Source organism: Nelumbo lutea, chromosome 8 (genome assembly GCF_056320005.1).
Source record: "Nelumbo lutea isolate HS-2025 chromosome 8, American lotus-T2T, whole genome shotgun sequence".
Taxonomy (NCBI): Eukaryota; Viridiplantae; Streptophyta; class Magnoliopsida; order Proteales; family Nelumbonaceae; genus Nelumbo; species Nelumbo lutea.
Genome location: NC_142691.1, coordinates 22,386,014 through 22,412,442, shown reverse-complemented (window position 1 = coordinate 22,412,442; position 26,429 = coordinate 22,386,014). Strand labels below are relative to the sequence as shown.

At 34.7% G+C, this 26,429-nt stretch overlaps 4 protein-coding genes across 4 annotated transcripts; all 4 read left to right on the top strand.

Moving 5' to 3' along the window:
• The first annotated feature begins 870 nt into the window (after positions 1–870).
• Positions 871–9,414, top strand: LOC148843316 (putative disease resistance protein RGA3). The gene is given in 6 exon segments (XM_088959396.1): positions 871–1,588; positions 1,590–2,407; positions 2,977–4,358; positions 4,361–5,845; positions 5,950–6,287; positions 8,947–9,414. Coding segments are annotated over 4 exon segments (3,792 nt in total). The 5' UTR covers positions 871–1,081; the 3' UTR covers positions 5,446–5,845; positions 5,950–6,287; positions 8,947–9,414.
• A 2,299-nt stretch (positions 9,415–11,713) lies between these two features.
• Positions 11,714–12,043, top strand: LOC148843315 (uncharacterized). The gene has a single exon (XM_088959395.1). The coding sequence runs from the start codon at positions 11,714–11,716 to the stop codon at positions 12,041–12,043; it is 330 nt and encodes a 109-aa protein (XP_088815521.1).
• A 6,042-nt stretch (positions 12,044–18,085) lies between these two features.
• On the top strand, positions 18,086–19,116 carry LOC148843314 (putative disease resistance RPP13-like protein 1). Its single transcript, XM_088959394.1, has 2 exons — positions 18,086–18,493; positions 18,691–19,116. The coding sequence occupies exons 1-2, from the start codon at positions 18,086–18,088 to the stop codon at positions 19,114–19,116; spliced, it is 834 nt and encodes a 277-aa protein (XP_088815520.1).
• Positions 19,117–19,903: 787 nt separating this feature from the next.
• On the top strand, positions 19,904–21,382 carry LOC148843313 (putative disease resistance protein RGA3). The gene has a single exon (XM_088959393.1). The coding sequence runs from the start codon at positions 19,904–19,906 to the stop codon at positions 21,380–21,382; it is 1,479 nt and encodes a 492-aa protein (XP_088815519.1).
• Positions 21,383–26,429: the final 5,047 nt, after the last annotated feature.

Genomic DNA, 26,429 nt, shown 5'->3' with positions numbered 1-26,429 from the left:
CCATGGGAGGATCTGGTTTAGCATAATACTTGTATAATTTCAAATCCTTTCACCATCTCAAAATCTGTCCTTAAACCTAACGCAATATGAAAATAAATCAAGTTGAAAAAGGCTTCAAAGAAAAGAGCAGAAATTGAATTTCAAGAAGAATAATTCTTCACTAAATAATTAAGAGAAAGTTAATGTCAAAAACTATCTTAACCTTCCCCTAACTACTCTTTAATATAGACTTGCACCCTTATGATTCCTACAAAAAGTTTCATAATCTATCAAAACACTCGAAAAGAAAGTCTTAAGGCTGAATTTGGATGCGATGTAAATTAAGAATTGATGTAAATTTACATCGGTTCACTTTTGTACGTGTTTTGTAAAAGAATGTAATTATTATCCACACAAAACAACATTCCGATTCAGTTTTATGTGTGTTTGGATGGAGTGTAGTTTTACGTCGATAATAGATGTAAAACCTCATCAGTTTTAAAGTTTTATATCGATACTCGATGTAAAAACTATATCGATTTTATCGATATAAAACTTAAACATCTTTTTGCATCAATTTCAAAATACAACGGTCATATATAATTATGATTTTGTGTAAAACTTAAGCATCTTTTTACATTGATGACATTTTAAACTCTTCCAAACGTAGCCTAATTAAAAGTCTTACATTCACACTAGCTTGGTAAATTCCAGCTAAAGGTAAAAACCCTTGTGCTAATTTAGTAAATTCTTACTAAGATGGAAATTTGTTCCACGCTAACTTCGTAAGTTCGAAATATAATAGAAATTCTCAGTATTGGTTTTGAAAATTCATGGGCCGCGCCTCATTGTCATCCTCTTCCATAAAATCTGGAGAGAATATGTCAAAGCTGATGGTTACACGCAAAAGAAAATGGAACAACATAATATAATAGAAAGCTCGAGAAGTATGCTTCTCCAGTTCTTCATCTTGTGGTGCAGTGAATGCTTGGGCTGGTTGGATTATTGAAGTCAGATGAACCCTTTATATTATTCACTGCACGTATTCATTTTTGGCTTGCCTTCGAGTCACTTGGATCTTCCTTCTATTATCGGCAAGAAGATGGCTATTGTTGCAGAAGCACTTGTTTCCTCTTCTCTCGATTTGATTATTCAGAAGTTGGCCTCTCCAATCTTCAAAGAGCTTCAATCCCGGTGTTGCCTCGATGAAGACATTAATAAACTAAAGAATTCTCTGAAGAAGATCCAAACTGCGGTGGATGATGCTGAGCAGAAACAGAACGACGACAACTTGGTGAAGATTTGGTTGGAAGAGCTTAGGCAGCTGATTTATGACGCCGAGGACATAGTGGACGAGTATATGACTGAAGCTGGAAGATCTGAACTGAAAGCAAAAATAAAAGCTGAAACTCAACAGGTATGGAGCTCTTCCTTTTGTTTTACCCCCGTTAATAAGGTAACGAAAATCTTATCAGAAAAGAAGAAGAAGATAAAGAATATCTTTGATCATCCAGACATGGCATCTAGGATTAAGGAGATCTCTGAAAAATTAGAGAAATTAGCTACAGACAGGGATAGCCTTTACATGGAGTCGACAAACGAGTTCCTTGGTCAGTGAATCACACGTTTACGGTCGAGAGGGTGATAAGAATAAAATTGCTGAGTTGTTTTTATCAGATGGGCTGAGGGAGGGAAACGCATTTGAGGTAATTCCCATTGTGGGAATGGGTGGGCTTGGCAAGACAACCCTTGCCCAACTTGTTTACAACGACAAGAGAGTAGAGAATCACTTCGATCTTAAAGCATGGGTCTGTGTATCGGAAGAAGTGGATGTTGGAAACATAACAAAAGCTATTATGGAGTCGGCCACCAAAGAGCGTTGTGAACTTACTTACCTTGATCCGATCCAAGATAAACTTAAGCAAAGATTAAACGGTAAAAGGTTTTTATTCGTTTTGGATGATGTGTGGAATCTGAAGAGGAACCATTGGGGTAAACTGCAAACCCCTTTTAAATTTGGGAAACAGGGGAGCAAAGTTATAATAACCACACGAAGCAGAGAAGTTTCATTGATCATGGGCACGATGGATGCTCACATTCTGGTGGGTTTGTCGGATGAAGATGGTTGGTCATTGTTTAAGCGACATGCGTTATCTGCTAGCAATGTCAATTAGAATCCATACTTGGAAGCAATTGGTAAAGATATTGTGAAGAAATGTAAGGGTTTGCCTCTTGCCGTGAAGACAATTGGAGGCCTCTTAAGCTCAACAGCTGATGAGAAAAAGTGGAAAACTATATTGAAAAGTGAGGTTTGGGATGTACCACAAGACAAAGATGAAGTTATGCCAGCTCTAAAATCGAGCTATAAACATCTCACAGTCCACTTGAAGCGCTGTTTTGGTTATTGTTTCATCTTTCCAAAGGACTAGTGATGGGTGATTTGGCATGACCTAGTAAGAAGGGGACACGTATACTGTTCGAGGGGTGACAATTCGGCCAAACGAACTGGCCCGCAACATTCTGAGCTCAGATGTTCAGCCACCTCGACCCAAAAACCACCTCGACGTAGAGATACCTCGATACCCAATCCAATTCGGGACTAAAGAATCAAAGTACCAGTTCGGAGCTAAAGAACCGAAACGCCACGTAATCTACTTGAAAGGCCTCCCCAACGGACCTCGAATTTCTTGGATCACGATAAGACTCATCCTAGATCCGCCTGAATCGGAGGTAGACGATAAACCTTATTAACACATTGCTCCCCTTCAAAAATGGAACAGATCTTATCCAGACAGCCCGGAGATCCCAGAGCGCTTTTGTAAGGCCCACGACTGCTCCATTATATAAGGACATAAAACCCCAAGGCAAAGGCACGCGTGATTATTTTAATCACTAGCATTCAAGCACTCAAGTATTCAGCTCGCATCCACAGTATAATATTGATTTAAGCATCGAAGCGACCTCGCCGGGTTATCTACCCCGGGTTCTCTAATCCACTATTTTGCAGATTGGTCCAACTCGCCGCACAATTAGAGTTCGAATCGTCTTCAAACTAGGAGTAATTAGATTGCGCACCATCAACTACCTATTTGACAAGGATGAATTGGTATTGTTGTGGATTGCAGAAGGGTTTATACGCTCTACAAGGCAGAAAGAGATCGAAGAAATAGGCGGACAGTATTTTGATGAGCTGTTTTGTAGGTCATTTTTCCAATACTTTAAAAATGACCAGAAAACAGAATTTGTGATGCACGACCTCATTCATGACTTGTCACAATCTATTTCAAAAGAGATTTGCTTTAGTTTGGAGAATAACTTGTCTAACATGACTGACAGGGTTCGTCATTTATCGGTCCTTCCCATAATAAAAGCTGATATTTTGCACAAAGTTAAGCATCTCCGCACATTTTTGCAATTGAGATGCAGATATGGAATTGCCTATGACAAAAAACATCTTGATGGTCTATTTAATGCCATGAAATGCTTACGTGTGCTGTGCTTATCTGATCACCACATTGATGAGTTGCCAGATTCCATTGCTAAATTGAAACTCCTACGCTACCTGGACTTGAGTGGCACTAGAATCGAATGGTTACCAGAGTCAATTTGTAGCCTTTACAATTTACAAACTTTAATACTCCCAAGCGAATGCTATAGTAGATTACCTGAAGGCCTACCCAACCTAATTAACCTGCGGCATATCAAAGTAGATAGAGGATGGAAAGTAGAGAGAATGCCACATGGGATTGGAATGCTAATTAGTCTTCAAACATTGCCTGAGTTTGTTGTTGGCGAAAACAATACTATGTGTAGCAGCAGTAGTAGCAACATCATTGGAGAATTGAAGGATTTAAAACACCTCAAGGGACAACTCCACATATCGAAGTTGGAGAATAAATCTGTCGCCAGGGATGCCAAGGAGGCCCATCTAGATAACAAGGAATGCCTTCGGAAATTGGAGTTAGTATGGAGTGATAAAGGCTCAGGAAATGAAAGAACATTGGAAATTATTGAAGGTCTGCAACCTCATTCCAACTTAGAGGACTTGGATATCAGTTGCTATCCTGGTTCAAGGTTTAGTTGGATTAAGATGCTTCCAAACCTACAAATTTTGCAGCTCTGTGAATGTAAACAACTTAATGCCCTGCCTCCTCTTGGAAGGCTACCTTTACTCAAATATCTTTGGATTAAGGGCATGAGTAACATAAAGCATGTGGGGCCTGAGTTTTGTGGCCAAGAGTTTCAATCACTAGAAGTGTTGAAATTTATCAGTAACACTGAGTGGGAGGAATGGTGTTTTGAAGGAGGGGTAGATGACCAAGAACAGCAGTATACTAAATGCCTACAATTTTTCCCTAGCATGGTAGCCTTACCATTCAAAATTGTCCTAAGCTGAGGAGACTACCCTCTTACAGGTTTGCTTCCTTGTTATCTTTGAACATTGCAGATTGCAATGAGCTGACTTCTCCTCCAAGACATGGAAGTTTCTCACATGGTGAATCACTATCAACATCTGCCACCGCATTAGGTTATCAAGAATTTCCCTTCCTTCGTTACCTCACTATAACCAACTGCCCCAAGTTAAAGGAATTTCCAGAACACCTTCCATTCTTGGTATCCTCGCACTTAGAACAATGTCAAGAATTGGTTGCTGTTCCATGGGTTCCATCGCTCTGTCATTTGGGCTTGTTGGAAATAAACAACAGTATACTATTTGCAAGGTTGCCCAAACTCAGTGCTCTTTCTTATTTGTGGATTCAAGGTATTTGCCTAGTCCAAGATTTCTTACAAATGCTCACATCACTTGAAAATTTACATATCAAAAGTTGCAGTGGACTAGGAAACAAGGCTATGGATTTACACTACATTGTTTCTCTCCGTCATTTTGAAATTGAGAATTGCCATGATGTTAAGTCAATGACCTTGCCCCCCAAACTGCAAACACTTTCTGTCACTGCTTGCCAGAGCTTGGAGTTCTTTCCCACCATGTTTCACAATCTCACTTGTCTCACACATTTAACTATCTCCCAATGTTCTGGTTTCACATCTTCCCCAGCAGTAGATGGAGTAAGGGGATTGTGGCCTGCTTCACTGGAATTTCTTTGCTTAAAAGATTTTAGTAATCTCGATTTACCTTCTAGGTTTTGGTGGCTTCACAACCTCACAAGTCTTCAAACATTGATCATTGTGGGTTGTTCCTCTCTTAAGCATTTTCCTAATGGATTGTTGCCTACCTTGAAACGTCTTTGTATCAGTGACTGTAAGAATCTTGAGTCTCTACCTGAGCAGATGAACCTGTTCACATTCCTTAGACATTTGAGCATAAATAAATGTTCTCGCCTGGTCACCTTTCCTAGCGGTGGATTGCCCAAAAAGCTGGAAAAGATGCAGATTAGAGGATGTGGGGACAATCTAGATATGCTGCCCAAGTGTCCTGGACTGAGCAAACTTACTTCTCTTGAATAATTGACTATCATTTGCGCTTCAGGTATGGTGTCATTCCCAGAGAAAGAAGAGGAATAAGAGTGGTTGCTGCCAACCTCTCTTAGAAAGCTTAGTTTCTCGGATCTAGAGTGTCTTGAGTTTATACAGTCTAAGGTGCTGCTAAAACTCACCTTGCTAGAGTATGTGGGAATCAACAATGCTCCTAAACTAATATCTCTGCCAGAAGATGGACCCCCTGCTACACTTCGAAGGCTGAACGGATGTCCCCTTCTGGAGAACTCGTACCAAAAGAAGACTGGAGGAGATTGGCCTAAGATAGCTAACATTCCATACGCACTTTTTAATATCGCCAAAAGTTGTGATCGTGCACTTGAGTGGGAGTATGAATGGTATTCTTGAAAAGAAACAATATCCGCATCAGGTTACTCGTCTTTGAATTTAGCTGTTATTTGTCTTTTGTTCAGATTTTCTTCTTTTCCTCATTTTTTTTCCTTATCTAATTTGAGATTTATTTTAATTTGATAGCATTCCAGATCTGAACCCATCCATTAGACAAAGCTGACAGGCTTGCAAGCTTGAATCCCTTACTAAGACAAGGTTTCTTCATAGTTCATATTATTTCATGGTGATTTCTTTAACCAGGCATGGAGTAAGAGAGATGATTGGACCAATCCAATCCCTCCCATATGACAAGGGGTCAAATTGGAGTATAACAATATTCTAGATTTAATCTGCTCGTCTGAGCCTTGCAGCATATTTGGTTCCGTAATGCTCAAAGATATTGTGGACTATGGAGTCGTGTAAGGTTGAATTAAGTGGATTATCTACTCACCAAAATATGGAACAATCAAATATTGTTTGAGGTAATTTATTTTATCATTGACTTTGAGATAAACTTTGGTTTCTTTCTCCAAAATGCAAGATTTTACTCTTTAGTTTTAAATGCTTCGGAAGTACTATAAAATAATTGTATATAGAAAGTCTGCACTCTGTAGTGTTGTAATTTAAGAAGCCCAAACTTCAAAAAAACTCAACAAAGATTTTATGGATCATAGAAATTACCATAAGCTTTTAACACTGGAAGGTTTTGTTGCTCTGCATCTTTGTGTTATTGTAGACTTCTGTACTTATGCCTGTTCATGTCCTAATAACCATATTTATTTGTCTTCAATGCCTTACAGATGTACATTGAAGATACAACAGAGAAATGCCATCCATATAATTCCTCTACCTGGTCATTGTTGTTGTATGGTTACTAACTTGCAAATTTACTACAAATTTTTAATAATAAAATCTGTTTGTGGAGCACAGTTAGTGTGGGTAATTGTTTTATGAATTGAATACTGAAGAAGCAGAGTTAATTTTATAAACAGAGTTACCTTTCCTCAGCTAAATTTTCATTCTTTTGTTTAAGCAGTCTTATTCCTGCTCTCTCTTGCTTGAGCTCCTCCTAGAAAAAAACTAAAAATGATCACACACCTGTTTTTAACAGAATATGCAATGTGAGAATATCTGGGTAAATGCAAATATGCAATTGCATATTCTCATAGCCAATAATGACTAACAGGACCATCATGCAGTTGTTATAAATGCCATTGAATTGAGATATCACTATTTCCATGCTTAAATCTCATCAAGAGCTTGAATTTTTTTTAATATTTTTATTTTTGGATTATTAAGAGCTTGAGTTAACTAGTTCTTAAACAGAATTTTGTCTTAATAACAGAAGATTATTGAAGTCTACATAAAGGAGCAATAGAAAAAATGATACCTAATACGTTTTTACATCTATAAATGAGTTGGACCTTCTAAATTCAATATTATTGTGTAAAAACATTTCATTTGGTTGGAAAATGTTGGGCTACACAGTGGGCGGTATCCCTCCCACAAACCCTTAACCCTTGGTGAAGGTAGGATTCAATCTACGCCTAAGCTACAATCCAACAAAGACCTTACCAGCAAGATTGCTGGCACCTTCATGTGAAAACATTTTAAACCAACTCTTTTTGGATTGCAACTGTTAATGCATGTAAAACTTTTTGACGTGTGTATGATTTCCTACATTTATAAATATTGTAGTTTATGGTTGAACTATCAGTTTTAACCCTTTATCACAAACTTGGCATTAAAGGTGAGTTCTAATCTTAAGCATGTAAGAAGATGAAAATGTTGATTAAAGAAAGTAAGCAAATTTGGAACTTAGGCATGGGGATGTCTAAGAAAAAATTTGTCAATTTAGGGAAAGGGTTAGTTCTTAAAATTATATCAGCATCAAGGTCTAAGTTTTCTTTAGTTTTTTTTTTTTTTTTTTTTTTTTTGCTTTTGGTTCTTAACCTGTAAATGGGTATCCCATGGATCATTAAAAAGTGGTCATAGCAGTTTACCTCCTGATTTCTTGGTTCATCTTGTCAGGGGAAGTGACTTAGGGTGTGCTTCTATACCAGTGTTAGGGGAAAGGCAGGCTATGTTGTACCCTGTGTATTTTGCAATCTATGTTAAGATTTTGATTAATAAAATTTTAAGGTGATCGCCCCTCCACCTGGAGTAAAGTTTGGAGTTCGAAAAAAAATTATCTGTTTTCTTGTAAATTGGAGATGCACGAAAATATTGTTTTTCATATAGGTAAAATCTCATTGTGATACTAGCCATTTCTCTCATAATGTTCCTCATATTGAACCTTTGTCTAGATATTCTTGTTTGTCAATATATAGCTAATTGCCAAGTTATACAATGACAGGGGTTATCTCTCTTTTCTACCTCTCAAATGTATGTAATTGATATAATAGATATCCTTATTACTAAATTGGAGAAATGATATCCTCCAATCAGTACACTCTTATATCAGTAAAACCAAAACCTTTAATGAGTGTGATTTTTATAGTGCGATCCATGAGCTCATCCATAATGGTTGATTGTTTTGAGGTCAATGTACCGATTCATTGGTACACATGTAGTATCTGCTTGAGCGATCATATGTAGAGCTTAATGTGTTAGTCAGTAGTCGCCAAGATTTGTATATATGTAATTAAGAGTTTAATACCATACAATTTTCCAGGGCATTATGATTATTATCATCATCATCTCAGTGCCATATCCATAGTTAAATTATGGGCACTTAAAATTATTTTTTATTACTTTCACCCAAGTCTGTTTTGGTCTGTCCCTAGATCTTTTAGCCTCTTCAACTTAGTTGTAAGAAATAAATTTTCTAATAGGTGCTATAGATGGTTGTTCTATGCTTTCCAGGGCATAATGATGATTGCAATAATTTGATTAGATAAGCTTTCTATTTGTCTTAGCATTGCAGGTTCTGTATATTCTTTAGGCTCAGTTGGGAAAGAATACAAATACAAATATGTATAAGGCAAATACAAGGTTTAAAAATACAAAATACAAGGTTTTGCACTCTATGTATTTGTATTTATACTCCTTCCAAACTGAGCCTTAGAGATTCTTCTATTATTTTGGACTTTTCATTGTGCTACCTGGTTCTTACTAATTCTTTCCATCAATATATGGCAGGTTTAATTTTGCACTGAAGAAGTTCTGATAGCTTTCATAGCTCACAAGGGTCAATGCATTTTCTAGTTCAGATGTAAAAATTAGTTGTATTAAGAAGTCCTTGAAATTCAATTGGACGGTGGAAACATCATGAGTCTTGATTAAAACCAAAGAAAGATTTTGTTCAAAAAAATAAAAAACAAAACAAGAAGGAACAAAATTTTAGATCACCCCTTGTGTGGCTTTCTACCATAGTTAAAGAAGTGGTGTTCCATCTTGAAAGTTCAGGTGTACAAAAGCACAGTTCTCGGATTTCTTTCTCACAGCACATGGGAGATGTTCCCAATTCACAGCTGCAAGTGATGTGGGGTGGGCGTGACAAGGAATTTGTGATGTGGATCCTAATGATTTAAAGTTTTGTGAAGCAATTTTGATTAGAATCCATTTGTTGATTATATTAACCATATATGGCATTTGGATTTTAACTTTCATGACTTGTACAGAATCCAATTCAATGGACTCCGAAAATCTTAAACCTACTTCCGTAGTTGATTCAGTTATTCCTGATTTAGATGTTAGAACGTTCATTAGATTAATATTGGACTGGATGTAAATTTAATCAAATTTGACTGAAAATTTATAATTATATAATATAACTTATGTATATATATAATCTGTACTATTAAATTTAACATTTATTATTTATGTAAATTACATACAAGTTAAAAGTAATTATTTTTATACCTTTTTATATTCTAATTTTAAACACAATAAGGCAGACTTGCGTTAAATCTGAATTCAATCCAAAGTTATTTCCAGAGGGCTAGAAATGACCTCATTTTTAAAGGGGAGCATCGTAGCCTGAACTGCATCGAGCCATGACCCTTTTAACAAAGTTATTTCCAGAGATTCAGAATTTCACCTCTACCAACCTTGCCTCTCCCCTTCGGCCTGATTCATGGACTCCTCTACAAGCTGTGAAGGTAAACTGTGACATGGGTTGGAAGTTGGACCTATGTGTTCAGCGTAGAGCCTATCCGTAACACAATTAATGGAGCATTGGATTTCAGGGGCCTTGTGGTTGGTATTGAATGATCCAAGTTACATACTTGTATGAATAGAGGATAAAAAGAACACATTATTGTTTGGCAAATTCACATATTCTATGATGTTAATAGTTAACAAAACAATATATCATTTATCATAATAATGATTCTCTCAAAAAGAAATTATCATAATAATGTTTATTTTAGTATAGAATTTCCGGCATCATAGATTTTTCTTTTACACTATGTGTTAGATTTGAAGGAAAAAGTAGGGAAATGAAAGAAAAGATAAAGGACCCTGACAAACTTTGTATAAGTTTTCTTATATTTCCCTTCATTTTCTTATCTTTTCTTTCAAACCAAACATAGCCTTAAAGGGTTAATTATTTTATATTGGCAAACATTCCCTTAAACTCCCAAAAGCCTTTAGGAACAACTAGTTCAAATGAACTTTTCATTTGGGAATACTAAAGGGTTAATTATTTATGAATACTGCCAAAAAAAATTATTTATGTATACCCTGTACATTAGAAACTACTTAAGTGCCCTGCAAATTTAAAACTACTTAAGTTTTTTTTGGCTTCAAAAATTAATTCTATTCAAAGAAAAGATGGGATATACATCGCGAAGGATAGTATATGTCTATCCAGTCATAAGATAAGGGAGATGAAATTGCAACAGACCCTAGAGCAACTGGATGTCTATCAAATAATCACTCCTAATCAAGGCTGCTTGGTTATCAACCTTTGAAGCATAGTGGATTGCTAGTTTTGTATATGTTTGGCATCGATGCTGCAGTTGCAGTGCTGATGTGTGGTTTGGAGCACTGTTTTATGAGAAAACAGTGCCCTTTTTTTGTTTGGAATCGTTACTGCTAGGTAGGAAATTTCCTAAAGCAACAATAACCTTTTCTGTTTGGTACCAATGCTCTAGGAAACATTTTCTGCACTTCTACCCATTATCCATTGCCACATCACTGCCCTATTGGCAGCAACGAGATGCAGCTCCAGGAAACACCAAATTTGGCATTGCTCCAAGCAATGCCTTTCCAATTTCCAAGGCATGGCTTGGAGCACTGTTTTCTATGGAAAAGTAGTTTCAAAGAGACGGTGAGCAATGCCTTCCCAATTTCCAAGGCATGGCTTGGAGCACTGTTTTCTATGGAAAAGTAGTTTCAAAGAGAAGGTTGTTTCTTGGAGCACCGTTTTTTCCTACATGGCGCTGATGTGGTGCCATTTTTTGGAGCAACAGCAACGGTTCCAAACAGACGCCTTATTGTTCATATCTCAGTTGAGAGCGCCAGCTGAGAGGGCATCCTCCACTTGGATAACCTTTGATGCATCTACCACTATTATCTAGGTTGGATAACCATTGTCATCTACCACTCATTCGTGTAGGACAGCTGGCTAACCACGTGTCATCTACCACTTACGTAAATTAGTTATAAATCGGTTACACACTGACGCAAAATGTATTTATAACTCAGTCGTTCACTCATTTAATTCAAGAAATCCTAAGATGAGGTTTTACCATTTTGCGATGAACTTCCAAATATTTGCAATAAGTCTTTGCACTTTGCCTTCTTTGTCTTAGTTTTTACATGCTATCAGAGCTAGTAATTCCTTCTGTTCTTGCCTTTCACTACTAAGGCGATCTGTGATTCCTTTTTTTTCTTTGGTTTTTCATCACTGAGTTCCTTCTTCTGGATGTTGCACCCGCCGTTGTTTTCAATCGTGACGATCATGGAATTTGATCCAACTTCTCCTTACTACCTACACCCATCCGATAACCCAGGGAGCATTCTAGCATCATTTCCTTTGATCGGAGACAATTATCCAACATGGCAATGGGCCATGCGGAATGCACTGAGAGCAAAGAATAAATATCGATTTGTGGGTGGATCTTTACCATGGTCACTAAGAACATCATTAGAAGAGAATGCTTGGGTTAAAGATAACTCAATGGTGGTTTCTTGGTTGTTCAACTCTCTGGCCAAAGAACTCCACGAAAGTGTAGCCTTCATTGACTCGGCTTCTGAGATTTGGAAAGAGTTAGAAGAAAGATTTGCGTAGAGCAATGTCCTGCGACATCATCAGCTAAAATGGGACTTGGCAATGTGACAACAAGGAGACCATAGCAGGGTATTTCACAAACTCAAAGGGGTGTGGGATGAACTCGGAAGTCTCATTGATCTCCCTTAGTGCACCGGTGAAGCCTTGAAGCATTTCATTACTGATCGTGAGAAAGAAAAACTCCATCAATTCTTGATAGGTTTAAATGAATCTTTCAACGCCATTCGATCGAACATTCTGGGATTGGATCCACTACTGAGTCTGGACAAGGTGTATTCTCTTGTAATCCAAGAAGAATGCCATTAGCTATCAATCTCTCTTCGAGGACGGCCAAACCCTAAAGCTACTGTATTGAATACTGTGTCAAGATCCATGCCTCAAGTCTTTGAGAATAGCAATCGTTCAAAGTATATTTGTGATCAATGCAAGAAAACTGGACACGTAAGTGGTAGATGACACGTGGTTAACTAGCTGTCCTACACTAAATATTCTAACAGATGTTTCAACAACTCGACATATAAACAATTAATGTTCGTCGGTTGTAGGGTACAAAGTGGTGAAGAAATTTTCTCCTTTTTTTGAATTTTTTATTTTTATATTCCATGTCATTTTTTGAAACAACTAATAACCTAAATAATCTCTTCTCCTAAAGTTTCTCCAAAACTACCTCCCTCACTTTCTCCAAAATTATCTCTAATTCCAATTTATCTTCTAAATTATCTCTAATTCCTATTTATCTAAAAAATTATCTCTAATTTAGTAGAGAGTTTCTCTCCTAAGTTATCTCTAATTCCTATTTATCCTCTCCCCTAATTTTTATCTATATCTATCTAAAAAAGTTTGGATTAAAAAATTTAAGAATTATTTAAATATTCTAACAAAATTATATTAAAAACAAAAAAAAAATAATTATATATTTTTACAGAATATATCATGAAATTATGTACTAACAATTTAAAATCTGTTTTTCTGGATTATCAATTTAAATTTTATTCAAATAATAAAAACGACATTAAAAATAAAATCTTATTTAAATATTTCAATAAATAAATATCGTAAATAACAAATATTATAAATATATAAATAACTTTATAACAAAATATTTAGTAATATCTAATAGCTTTAAATAAATAAAATTCAAATAACAAAAAAAAATCTTACAAAATTAACAATGAAACTATGTATTAATAGTATGAATTATAATTTAATATATTATTAAATTCAGTAAATAACAAAAAAATGTAAATGTTTTACAAATTATTTAAATATTTAAATAACTAAATATTTAACATAACTAGATTTTAAATAGTTAAAATAACGAAATTATGTAATAAATTTAAAAAATTTCTTAACAGTAGAAAAACAATTATAGCATAATATTGAAATTAATAATAATTCAATATCTTACAAAATTAACAATAAAATTATGTAATAATAGTATAAATGATAATTTTATGGATTATTAAATTCAATAAATAATTAATGTTTTAAAATTTAAATATTTTGCATATTATTTTAGTAGTTAGGTAACTAAATATTTTAAATAACAAAATATTTAACATAACTAGATTTTAAATTTGTTAAAATAAAGAAGTTATATAATAAATTTAAAACCTTATGAAAAGTAGAAAAATAATTATAACATAATATTTAAAATATTAATAATTTAATATTTTACAAAATTAATAATTGAATAACTTTAATAATAATATAATATTTTTACATAATACTGTAAGTAACTAGATTCACTTATATCAATTAATAATTCGAGAAAATAACTTTCATGTAAATTAATATTTAATAATAATAATTTAAAACTCTTAACATATATTTATTATATAATTATATATTCTAATATTAATATTTATTTTATTTTAGTAATTATTTATTGTTTTTTGGGATAAATGTGTTTTCAATATAATTATTTCTAAATTTATTTTTGATTTGTTATTTATCAAAAAACTTTCAATAATTATTGGAGATTAAACTACTATTATTGAAAATTTTAAATTTTTTTTATTGTACTTATTGTATTTTTTATATAACTTATTGATTAATATTTATTAGAGATTATACTATTTATTGACTAATTTAATATATTTTTAACTTTTATTGTGTTTTTGAAATTATTGAATTTTTTCATTATCAATATATTTTTCAATAATTGTCCATTTTCGCTATAAATTTTCAACAATTATTAGAGATTAAAATATTGTTATTTATCAAAGATGAGATTATTAATTTATCTGAAATTTTGAGTGTTCATGAGTTGGTTTGTTTTAGTTGTAAGTTGTTTTGCCAACCAAATTGACCTGGTTAGTTGAAACTGATTGACCATTTGTGAAAACCGATTCCACTCAAGTTGTATCTGTTTTGGTCAATTTTTTGGTTTGGCCAGTTGGTTCAAAAGATTTAAACTTGAAAATTAAATTTGAATTTTAAAAATTATAGTGCAATTGTTAAAAATTTAATTTATGATATAAAACATTTTAGACTAAAAAATATGGGAAGTTTCTCACTTTTTTCATATTTTGTATATATATATATATATATATATATATATATATCAATGGTCAAGTCATTCAATTTTGGTGGATTTACAAATGGCCAAAGCAAAAATGATCTAGTATGGTGAGGTCAAGTTGATCGGGTTGGTCGGTTTCATCGATTTAATGAATAAACCTAACTAAAATTAATTATTGCTATTTTTGTATTATAAAAATTTTATTAAAAGTAGTATACAAAATAAGAATAATTATTAATTATTTATAAATTTGAAAAATATAAAATAGTTGTATACTCTTATGTAGGGGTGTCAATTGGGTTAGATTTGGTCCAATTCGATCAAATCTAATGTGTGTCCATTACAAATGGACCTGGTCCAATCCAGAGTCTAATGAATATTTTGGACCAGTCCAAAGATTGTCCAATTTGTTCAAATTCCTATTAATTTAGATTGGTTTCAACTCAAACTTGGTCTGTTGACACCTATGTTCTTATTTTCTATCAATGGACCAGATATTGGTTCAATCCAATATAAATTCATTATGGACAGATCAGGTCCAATCCAAATATGTCATATTGGTCTGTCGAGTCTATCGAAATTCAACATGTCTTATTGGTCCGTCCAAATGGATTTTGATTTGGACGGAGTCCAACCCAAAACCGCTCCATTGACACCCCTACTCTTATATGTTTCTATTAGGGGCATTTAGTAGAATGCACCTTAAAGTTTTAAATATTTACTCAAAACTACCTTATAGTTTTCATTTTAATAAAACATCTCATATATTTTAAAACTTATTTACTTAATCAACCTTTTACTAAGGAGTGTTTTTTTTTGTGATTAGGGCCATGATTTTTTATTTCAAAAATACCCTTATCACTTTTTTGTACAGAAAAACAAAATTGACCAAATATAGCCAATAGAGTGGTTCCTTATGTCTTATTAGGGGAAAAATGGTATTTTTATTTTAATTTTCTTTTGATAAAATTTATTTAAATGAACAATAGGGTTGACATTGTCATTTTCCACTATCATCTAATGGAAGATTGATTAAATCCATAGTAAATTATAAGTGGTATTTTAGTAAAATACAACTTATAGGATAAATTTTAGTAAATCCATGAAACTATATAAAGTGTTTTAATAAATGACCATTTCTATTATTTAGCTTTCGCTTAACAAATCCCGTGCATCGCACGGGTCCCCAATAGTAATTAATTAATGTTCGTCGATTGTGGGGTTGAATGAAAAACACTGGTCTCATCATTTTGTTAAAGTTGTGTTTTAGGTTTTGTTTGTTAAAAGAAATTATAGTTTAGAGAGTTCTAATAAAATGAACAAATTAAAGCTGGCAAACTCAAATATTCTATGATATTCGTAATTAACAAAACGGTCGTAGTTTTCATTTTAGTTAACAAAAAAGTTCTGTTAGATGGTAAGTTAGTAATACTTTATTTTCTACCCGTTTATATGAACTAACAGGATCATTATCTTCATTTAGAAAAGAAGATGTTCGCCAATGTAAATTGCTTTATTTTTTAAAACAAAAGCAACGGCAAAAATTATATATTGCTTTTGCTGACATTGGCAATTGTTTTGTTTCAAAAAACAAAAAACAAAACGAGAATAATACCCGCATGTATGGGTGTATTGAATATGGTTTTTTGAATTTTGAATGTATATAGAATTGCAGTGGAATTCAGAAATCTGTATTAGGCCTGTCCATATTTTTTCCTATACTTTTTATAAAAAAAATAAAAAAAAAAACAGAAAACCTATGGCAAAAGCGGCTTCCATTTTCATTTGGGTATTCTAATGCTTATTTTGAGAACTCGATCCATATGTTATACTAACGTGGATCAGCCATCATAGTACTGCAATTTGGGCGGACCCATCCCTAGCTTTTGCCTGGGAGGCTGGGACAGAGGAATAGATTCATAGGTTGGGATTTTCAAGGGCTAAAAATTCAGGCTTGACTCCAATTCTAGGGTATTTTGATTCATAGTCCAAATTGGAATCAGAATCGACATCAATTTTTTTGGAATTGGAATCAGAATAGTTCATTCTTATAGTTAGTTTGATTCAGACAGGAATTTGAATGGAAATTGGATTTAACTGAAGTGGGATTCATTCCAAGGGAAAGGGAGGGAATAGAGAATGGCAAACCGGACCCCTATTCCTGTTAATCAAACAGTTGACTCCAAACCCCTATTCCTGCTAACCAAACCAGACCTTAGTTTGGGATTGGGTTGATCCCTTTGTAGTCTTATCCCAAACTATGCTTTGCTCAACCCAAAATGAGTCCAATCCAATCCCAATATAGTTTTAGAATTGGGTTGAGCCATGGGTAGTCCTGGAATTCGGATTTGCTCCTCACGGAATGTGCCTCACACCAATCTCATAGGGCATCATAGCTATACATTGTGAACATCTTCCCATGAACAATTACATCAACCACGGGAGATATTCAACACTTATGTACAGCTAAGATGCCCTATGAGGTTGGTGTGAGGCGTGCTTGTGAGGGGTAAATCCAATCTCGGTAGCTATGTAGTCTAATCTTTCAGATCAATCTTAAGAAAAAAAAATTAAAAGTTAAAACACTAGTTGCTCTGTTTCAACAAGTGGGCCTTACTGAGTGATCAAGTTTCAACACGCATGGCTTGTTGTTGGTTGATTAAAAGGGAAGGTTCAGCTAGTGGGCAAGAGAGGACAAAGTGGAAAAGGGATGCTTGTGAAGGAGGATGTTGCTGTTTTATGCTAAGAGTGGTCCATCTTGGAACAAGTGAATGATTGAATGATATTTTGGTTGTAATTTGTAAACTGCAAGGAATATTTCTTTGGAAATTACCCTTGAATTGGGATGGGTTCATCTCAAAGGTTGGTTCATACATGTAAATTAATAACTTGAACTAGATCTTATTTGCAACTCTGAGTTAGGGGGCCCTGATCAGATGGGGTCCTAGTCCTTTTTTCTGTTGTCGGATAATAATTTATCATTTCATCCAAAACTATTAACTTAATATGATACCAATCCATTGGTGTAAATTGTAAGGGATCCTTCGTGTCCTGGGCTGTTAATTGTAGATTATTTAAATCGTAGAAATGGCTAATCGCCTTATTTATAAAATTTTACAGTGGTGAATTTGATAGAACAAGAAGTCAAGGTTGATGACTAATGTGCAAGAGAGGAAAAAGGACGAGATTAACAAAAGAATCAAATCTAGAGCTGGTTGGAATGTTGTAACCGGAGAGATCCTTGCTTCTTTACTTCACTGCACAAATTCATTTCAACTCATACTCCTTGAGTCACTTGATTTCTTCTTAGCTCCTGCTAGTCTACAACTGAGAAGATGTCTGTTGTGGTAGAGGCACTTATCTTTGCTTCTCTTCAAACGTTAGACAGTTTCAATCCCAACTGAGTGTTGAGAAAGACCTCAGGAAGCTAGGAAGGACATTGATGAAGATATAGGCCATAGTCAACGACGCCAAACAAAAGCAAATAAATCGACCTGCAGTGGAGATGTGGCTGGAAGATGTCAAACATTTTGATTTATGATGCTGAAGACTTACTGGACAAGTACACAACTGAACTTGGACAGTCCAAGCTGGAAGCAGAAACTGAGGATGACACGAACCAGGTATGGAATCCTTTACGCTCTCTTACACCAATTATTAATAAGATCAAGGAGATATCTAAAAAATCTGGGATGGCATCTCAATTAAAGGAGATCTTAGAAAGATTGGAGGAACTTGCTAAAGAAAGGGGTGAACTTGGTTTAAAAGTGCTTCCGGTTGGGAGGAAAGTTACTAGTGAAGTAACACAGAATCGAGAAACAAGTTCCTTGGTTGATAAATCAGAGGTTTATAGTCGAGAGGATGATCAGAAGAAGATTGTTGAGTTGTTGTTATCAGGTGGGACTGGTGGGGGAAGTGTTTTTGAGGTAATCCCAATTGTGGGAATGGGTTGGCAAGACAACTCTTGCTCAGCTTTTATACAACAATAAGGAAGTTGATGATCACTTTTAGCTCAAAGCATGGGCCTGTGTGTTTGAAGAAGTGGATGTTGGAACCATAACAAAAGCTATTCTGGAGTCGGCCACCAAGGAACATTGACCTTAAACATCTTGATCCAATTCAGGATAAACTTAAGCAAAGTCTACACGGAAAGAGATTTTTACTGGTTTTAGACGATGTGTGGAATTTGGAGATAGGCCATTGGGATAAACTACAGGCCCCTTTCAAATTTGGGAAAGAAGGAAGCAAAGTTATTGTAACTACACGAGACATGAAAATTGCGTCCAACATGGGCAGTGTAGATCCACACAGTTTGGTGGGTTTGTCTAATGAAGATTGTTGGTCGATGTTTCAGCATCATGCCTTTTCTGGTGCTAACAGCAATAATTTGGATAATACAAAATTGGAAGCAATTGGTAAAGAAATCGCGAAAAGATGTAAAGGTTTACCTCTTGCTGCAAAGGCACTTGGAGGCATCCTGCGCTCTGTAGTTGATGAAAAAAAGTGGAGAAATATCTTGGAAAAAGATGAGGTATTTGATAAATTATGAGATCAGAAGGATGTGATGCTAATTCTAAGGTTGAGCTATCAACATCTTCCTGGACACTTGAAGCGTTGTTTCACTTATTGTTCCATCTTCCCTAAAGACTACAGGTTTGAAAAGGAAGAACTGGTGTTGTTGTGGATGGCAGAAGCTTCATACACTCTACAAAACAGATAGAGATAGAAGAAAGAGGAGGGCAGTATTTTGATGAATTATTTTCCAGGTCATTTCTTCAATACTGTGATGACAGTAAATTCAAGTTTGTGATACATGACCTGATGCACGACTAGTAGAATCTATTTCAGAAGAGATTTGCATACAATTGGATTTGGGGGAAAGTAATAATAAGTCATTTGATTTGATGGAGAAAGTTCACCATTTATCTTTGCCTGGAGCTTCACATCGCCGATCAGTAGAAGTAGATGCACTGTACCACGCTAAGCATCTACGCACATTTTTGCAACTTAGTCCATTTGATATGGGAGATGGAAAATGTATAATTCTCCAGATTTACGGAAAGCAACTTGAGGATGTATTTAGCGCATTTAAATATTTACGTGTGTTATGCTTATCTGATCCTTGCATCCACGAGTTGTCAGATGCCATTGGTAACTTGAAACTGCTATGATATTTGAGCTTGCATGGAACTAGAATTACATGGTTACCGGAGTTGATTTGTAGTCTCTACAATTTGCAAACTTTACTATGTCCTCAGGGATCAAATAGATTACCTGAAGGCGTACACAACCTAATTAATCTCCAGCATATATTTGGGCCTACATAGGTAGATGGTATGCCGCCTGGAATTGAAAGATTGACTAATCTTCAAACACTGACTGACTTTGTTGTTGGGGAAAACTACAACTACTATAACAACAATATTCGGGAGTTGAAGGATCTGAAGCACCTTAAGGGATACCTTTCCATTTCGAAGCTGGAGCATATAGCTATGGCCGAGGATGCCAAGGAGGCCAATCTAAAAAGCAAGGAACACCTTCAGGCTTTGATGTTAAGATGGAGTAAAAAGGAATCAGGAAATGAAAAAAGAGCGGTTGATTATTATGAGGAAATAATTGAATGTGTGCAACCGCCTACAAACTTATACCATCTATATATTGAATGCTATCTTAGCTTGAGGTTCCCCAATTGGATTCTGACGCTTTCCAATCTACAAACTTATACATCATCATCTGCCACTGATACTACCACCACCATGGATTCCCAAGAACTCCCTCTTCTTCGTGATCTTAAATTGATCAGTTGCCCCAAGTTAAAAGAATTGCCAAACCACCTTCCATCCTTGGTATCATTGAAAATGCACAATTGTCAAGAATTGGTTGCCCTTTCGATTTGTGGCATTCGTCGAGCCCAAGATTTCTTACAGCCTAGGCCTCTCACATCATTTCAAAGATTAGAGATTGAAAATTGTAGTGGTATAGGGAACAAGCTTATGGATATACAGTACATGGCTTCTCTCCATCATTTGAAAATTAAGGGCTGTCCTGATCTTGAAACCTTGTTGGAGCTTCATAATCTCACAAATCTTGTAGATTTGAAAGTCCACAATGCTCCCACTCTCGTATCGTTGAGTTTGCCTCCTAATCTACGACAACTTTCTATTGCTTCCTTCCAGAAACTAGAATCCTTGCAGAGGGGACTCCACAATTTAACTTGTCTTGAAGATTTAACCATCTACAAATGCCCTAATATCTTTTCTTCTATAGCGATGGTAGGAGAAGAGAAATGGTTACCTACCTCAGTGAAGCGACTTCGCATGGGAGCAAATATTAATTTTGTCGAATTATCTTCCAGTTCTCGGTTGCTTCAAAGCTTCACATTTGTCCAAGAACTGAAGATCTACGAGTGTTCTAGTCTCTTGCAATTTCAGGATATAGGGTCATTGAATTTGAAAAGCATTGTCATCCATGGTTGCAGCAATCTCGAGTCTTTACCAGAAGAACTAAACAACCTGACATCCCTCGAGGAATTGTTTATAAGAGGATGCCCTCGCCTGATTACTTTTCCAAAAAAGGGTCTGCCCATGAACCTGAAGAGACTCTGCATAGGAGCATGCGGTGATGATCTAGATACCCTACCCAATAGTATTGGTCTGAGCAAACTGACGTCGCTGGAAGACTTGGCCATATGTGATTCAAAGGCTCTCGTGTCATTTCTAGAAAAAGCAAAGGAGGAGGAGTGGTTGTTGCCCGCCTCTCTTAAAAGAAGACTTTGGTTCTTAAATCATCTCCATCTCGACTTCTCGAGTTCCTAACAACAAGGAGTTTCACAAACTCAACTCGTTGGAATATTTGGGAATCCGAGATGTGCCTAAGCTTGCATCTTTGCCAAGGGAAGGTTTACCTGCCTCGCTTCACACGCTGGAGTTACAAAATTGTCCCCTTTTGGAGGAATCGTACAAAAAGAAGACTGGGAAAAATTGGCCCAAGATGGCTAGCATCCCCTACGTAGACTTTTTATGCTTCCTCTAATCTAGCTTTTATCAAGTCCGTCCTTCCAACCCAAGTCAAGTAGCTTCACCATAACTGTTCAATTCAACACAACTACAACATTGCTCCGTCTATATTTAATGCTTTTGAATTAAATATTGAATCCATTTCTTAAAATATTTTCTGCACTGATACCTATTATCCAATATTTCTACTATGTAAATATTGGAAAAAATATCTATTTCATCCTATGGTCTCAATTGTTGAACATACTATAAGAAAAAATAAGAAATTTAGGAAATTAAGGAAAATGGAAAAAAAACTTAAAATTACATAAAATATAAATGTAAATATAAATATAAATTCTAGACAAATGTAAAATATAGAACAAAATGCACCATATCAATTCAAATAAGAACACATCGGATGCCATGTCACTGCAACTTCAGCGCCCTATTGGCAGCAACGAGTTGCAACTCCAGGAAACGCCAAATCTGGCATTGCTCCAAGCCATGGCTTCCCGATTTCCAAGGCGTGGCTTGAAGCACCGTTTTCTTTTAAAAAATGTCTCCAAACAAGAGCCCATTTCCTAGAGCACTGTTTTTCTGATGTGGCGCTGATGTGGTGCTGCTGCTCCAAGAAACGACATTGATGCCAAACAATCACATTGTTTTTGTCTCATTTGCATTTTTTGGTCAGACAAATTTTGCATACAAGGCATTTCTTTGGGACTTGATTGTTATCTTCTCTTTGCTTCAATTATTCCCCTTTATCCTCGTTATTTTTTACTCTTCTCCTTTGAGATTTATTATAATTGCAAGCTTGAATCTCTTACTAAGGTGGCAGTTGATAAATCTGAAATTTCATATCTAAAAAGTTAAAAAGATATTGTCTAAAATTTGAAAAAAAGTATAAATGCTTTTATACTTTTTAGAGGCGCTGAATCCATAAGTTTGTTTGTGTTGGATCACCCCTTTACCATATGAAATTTACTGATTTTACTATTTTACCTCTAGAACATACTATTTGGAAATATTGAGTTAAATTTGCATTATCTCATAAAAAATAAAATTTTACCTCAAAATAGTATTGAAATAACACAGATAAAAAATTAATAATTACTAATTACTAACAAATAAATGAAGTTATTAAAAATAAAAAATAATTAATGATTATAAGAAATATTAAAAGAATTAATAATTAATAATTAGTAAAAATAATTTATAAGTAATAATAGTTATTATTAGTGTTATTATTATTACTAGTCTTATTCTTATTCTTATTCTTATTGTTATCATTATTATTATTATTATTACTCACCAAACGACGCTACTACAAGTTGCAGTGGCGGTGACGGGAAGATAGGGGAGCAAGAGAGAGAGAGAGAGAGAGAGAGAGAGAGAGAGGTCAAATGGGGAGGGGTACTTTTGACTTTAGGCCACGTCTGAAATGCATATTAGTGTGTTAAGTGGTAGACCTTAGTCTTAAAATTTCAGATTTGAAAAAACTTTTTAGATCATAATTCAGATGCAACATCAAACAAAGGTGGCATATGAAAAACAACATTTTCATATTTAGACGTCTGAAAAGTGCAATCAAACGCCACCTAAGACACGATTTTTTCAGATGTTTTCGCTAATCTAGGCAGGCCCTCCCATCTGATAAGATATCAAGTTCATCTTTTTGGTCCTCCCATCTGATAAGATATCAAGTTCATCTTTTTGGCCATCCCATCAAAGGTAGGTTGACACGGTAGGGCGTATTGGCCTGTATTGTTGTTTTCTTTTTATGTTTTATTCATTATTTTTTTAAAACCTATTTAGAGGGGTTGGTTTAAGTCATGACTACCATTTGAACCATGGTTTGACCTAATACAATCCCTGTAAGGGCATATCGGGAAGTTCCCGGCACGATACGTATCGATACTTTGAACCTTGCATCCAACAAATCAGTGTTCTAGAATTAATCATTCCCCTGTTAGGAGGATTAAACAGTTGCTAACATATCGAACAATCAAATATTGTTTGAGGTAATTTTGTTTATCATCCAGATATGACTTTTTTATGAATAGTAAAATTTTATTCTTTAATTTCAAATGCTTTAATCTATAAACTAATTGTATATATAGGAAAGCTTGCACTTTGTACTGCTGTAAATGAAGAAGGTTAAGCTTCAAACAAACTCAACCTCTCAGTTCTAAAGTGTACATTTTATGTTTTGAATTAGACATCCATGGAGTAGCCAGTGTATACTTAAAGGTTTTACGGGTTTTGGGAACCATCCTAAGCTTTTACACTGGTAAGGTTTTCTTGATACATCTTTGTGTCATTGTAGACTTCTGTACTAATGTCTATTTCATGCCCCACTAACCATATTTGTTTATTAAATACTTGTAGCTTTTAATTATAGAGTATACTTCTGATGGATATAATATATCTATGCTTTTTTATATTCTTTTTCTTTCCTCACATTCCTTTTTTATTTGTTATCCATTATTTATTGTACCTAACAAATGAACAAGAAGATAAAAAGAAAGGAATGTCATCCATATATTCCTCTACCTGCTTATTATTATGGCAAACAACCTTCAAATCCACAACAAGTTTATAATATTAAAATATATATGTGGAGCAGAGTTAGTATGAGTAATCGTTTTACTAACTGAATTCTGAAGATATAAAGTTAATTTTAAAAACAGAGTTACCTCTTTCTTAGTTAACATCCATTCTTTTTAAGCAAGTAGTATTATTCTCTAAATTGTTTAAGTTGAGCTACTTCTGGAAATAAACAAGAATTTGTTCATTATTAAATGATCAAGCACCAGTTTTTGAAGAACAGAATCTGCCATATGAGGAAATCTAGATAAATGCAAGTAACTAGTTGTGTGCTCTCTTAGAAAATGGGAACTAACATGATCATCCTACGGTTGTTATGAATGTCATTGAACTGATATAAATCACCATCCACATGTTCAAATCTCAAGAGCTTGGAATTTCATTTTTGGTTACTAGGAGCTTGGTATTAACTAGTGTTTCAACAACAATATCTCTTTCTTTCTTATATATGAACATGAATATGTGCAAGCCCTTAAATTGTCCCAAAAGTGGCAATACGGCTATGTTTGGTTTGATAGATAAAATGGTATAAACAAAATGTTATCTAAAAGTTCCTAAGAAACTTCACAAAATTCCATAATAACTTCCCCTTGACTTTCAGTTTCTCTCTTATTTCCTATCAAACCAAACAAGTCTTAAAGGTGAGCTCTAATCTGAAGCAAGAAGATGAAAACGATGGCTAAAGAAAGTGATCAAACTTGGAGGTCAGGCATGGGGGAAGTCTTAAAAAAATTGTCAATTAAGGGAATTTGTTAGTTCTTAAGATAATAAGTGATCAGCATCAAAATATTAGTTTTCTTAATTTCTGTTTTTCTTTTGTATTTTCCAAGATTGTCTAAAAAATGAGATATAAGAAGTCATTTTTCTCGACTAATCAATTGGGTTTCAAGTAAGTTCTTGGACATGAATCTGAATTAATTAGCTGCAATTGATGGTTATATTAAAGGCTGTTTAACCAATGATAACACCGCATGCAGCTATGCATGCTAGTTGAAAGATTGCAATAATTGTGGGGCATATATACTTGATGGCTGGAATGGGATATTTTTCTTGGTTTAACAGCCTTTAGCACAGCAGATCCTGACTCCTTTCACATGGGGCTTGAGGATACCCCATGTGGGGCATATATACTTAATGGTTGACATGGAACATGCATTTTTCTTGGTTTAACAGCCTTTAGCACAGCCATCAAGCACAGCAGATGCTGACTCCTTTCACATGAGGTTTGATAATACTTGTTATTCTATAATGCAACTATTTTTCTTGTTTTACACTGTTTCAAGAAGCAGGGTGGTTTCTCTTTTGTTTTACACTGTTTCAAGATCCTTTGGATTCCTCAAGAATGCTAGAATGATTATCCATTTCTAGTAAATTAAGAAGATATGTAGAAATATTGTTGTTCCTTCCAATAGTCAAGTCTATTGTGATCCTAGCTATTTTTCTATACGGTTTCTTAAAGTTAACCTTTGACTATTATATATGTAGCCATGTAATTGTCAAGTTATACAATGTAAAGGTCTATCATTCTTATTCTGCCTTCCAAATATATGTTATTGGTATAATGATATCACTAAATTGGAAAGAGAACATCCTCTCATCAGTACATTTTTATGCCAATAAGACCAAAACCTTTAATGAGTATGATTTTCATACTGTTATCTCTAAAATCATCCATAATGGTTCATGTGCTTGCAGCATAAAGTGTTGACTCACCAAGATAATATGTATCTAAAATAATCTATCTATGGTGCAGAGCAAAGCTCATGTCTTGATTCCTTCCAGAAAATAAATTGGAACGAGAACGAAAGATAAAGGGTTTACAAGAAAGGGCACTAGGACAACATAAATAGAAGCACCAAGGTTCAAAGCATGTACAACATATTCTGTTTCTGGGGTGCACATCCAGACTTGAATTTTTTGTAAAGTAGAACACGATACAATAATTTTTTTGGAATGGAGAACATGATGAAAGCTTCTATTCGGCATAATAATAATTTTGATAATTTTGGTTAGGTGACATTTCTACTTCTCTAAGCATTGCAGGTTTTATATATAAGAGAGTATTCTCTTCTTTCTTACTAGTTCTTTCTATGAACTCATGGCAGTTACTGCATTAAAGAAGTTCTGGTAACAGTCACAAAGCAGTGTATTTTCTTTTGATTTTGTTGTATGCTATCAGTTGTTTCCTTGTATTAATATTTCGTTTTTGTTTGATTTTCATGATGTGATTTTCTAGGAAACACATAAAAATTTGGGA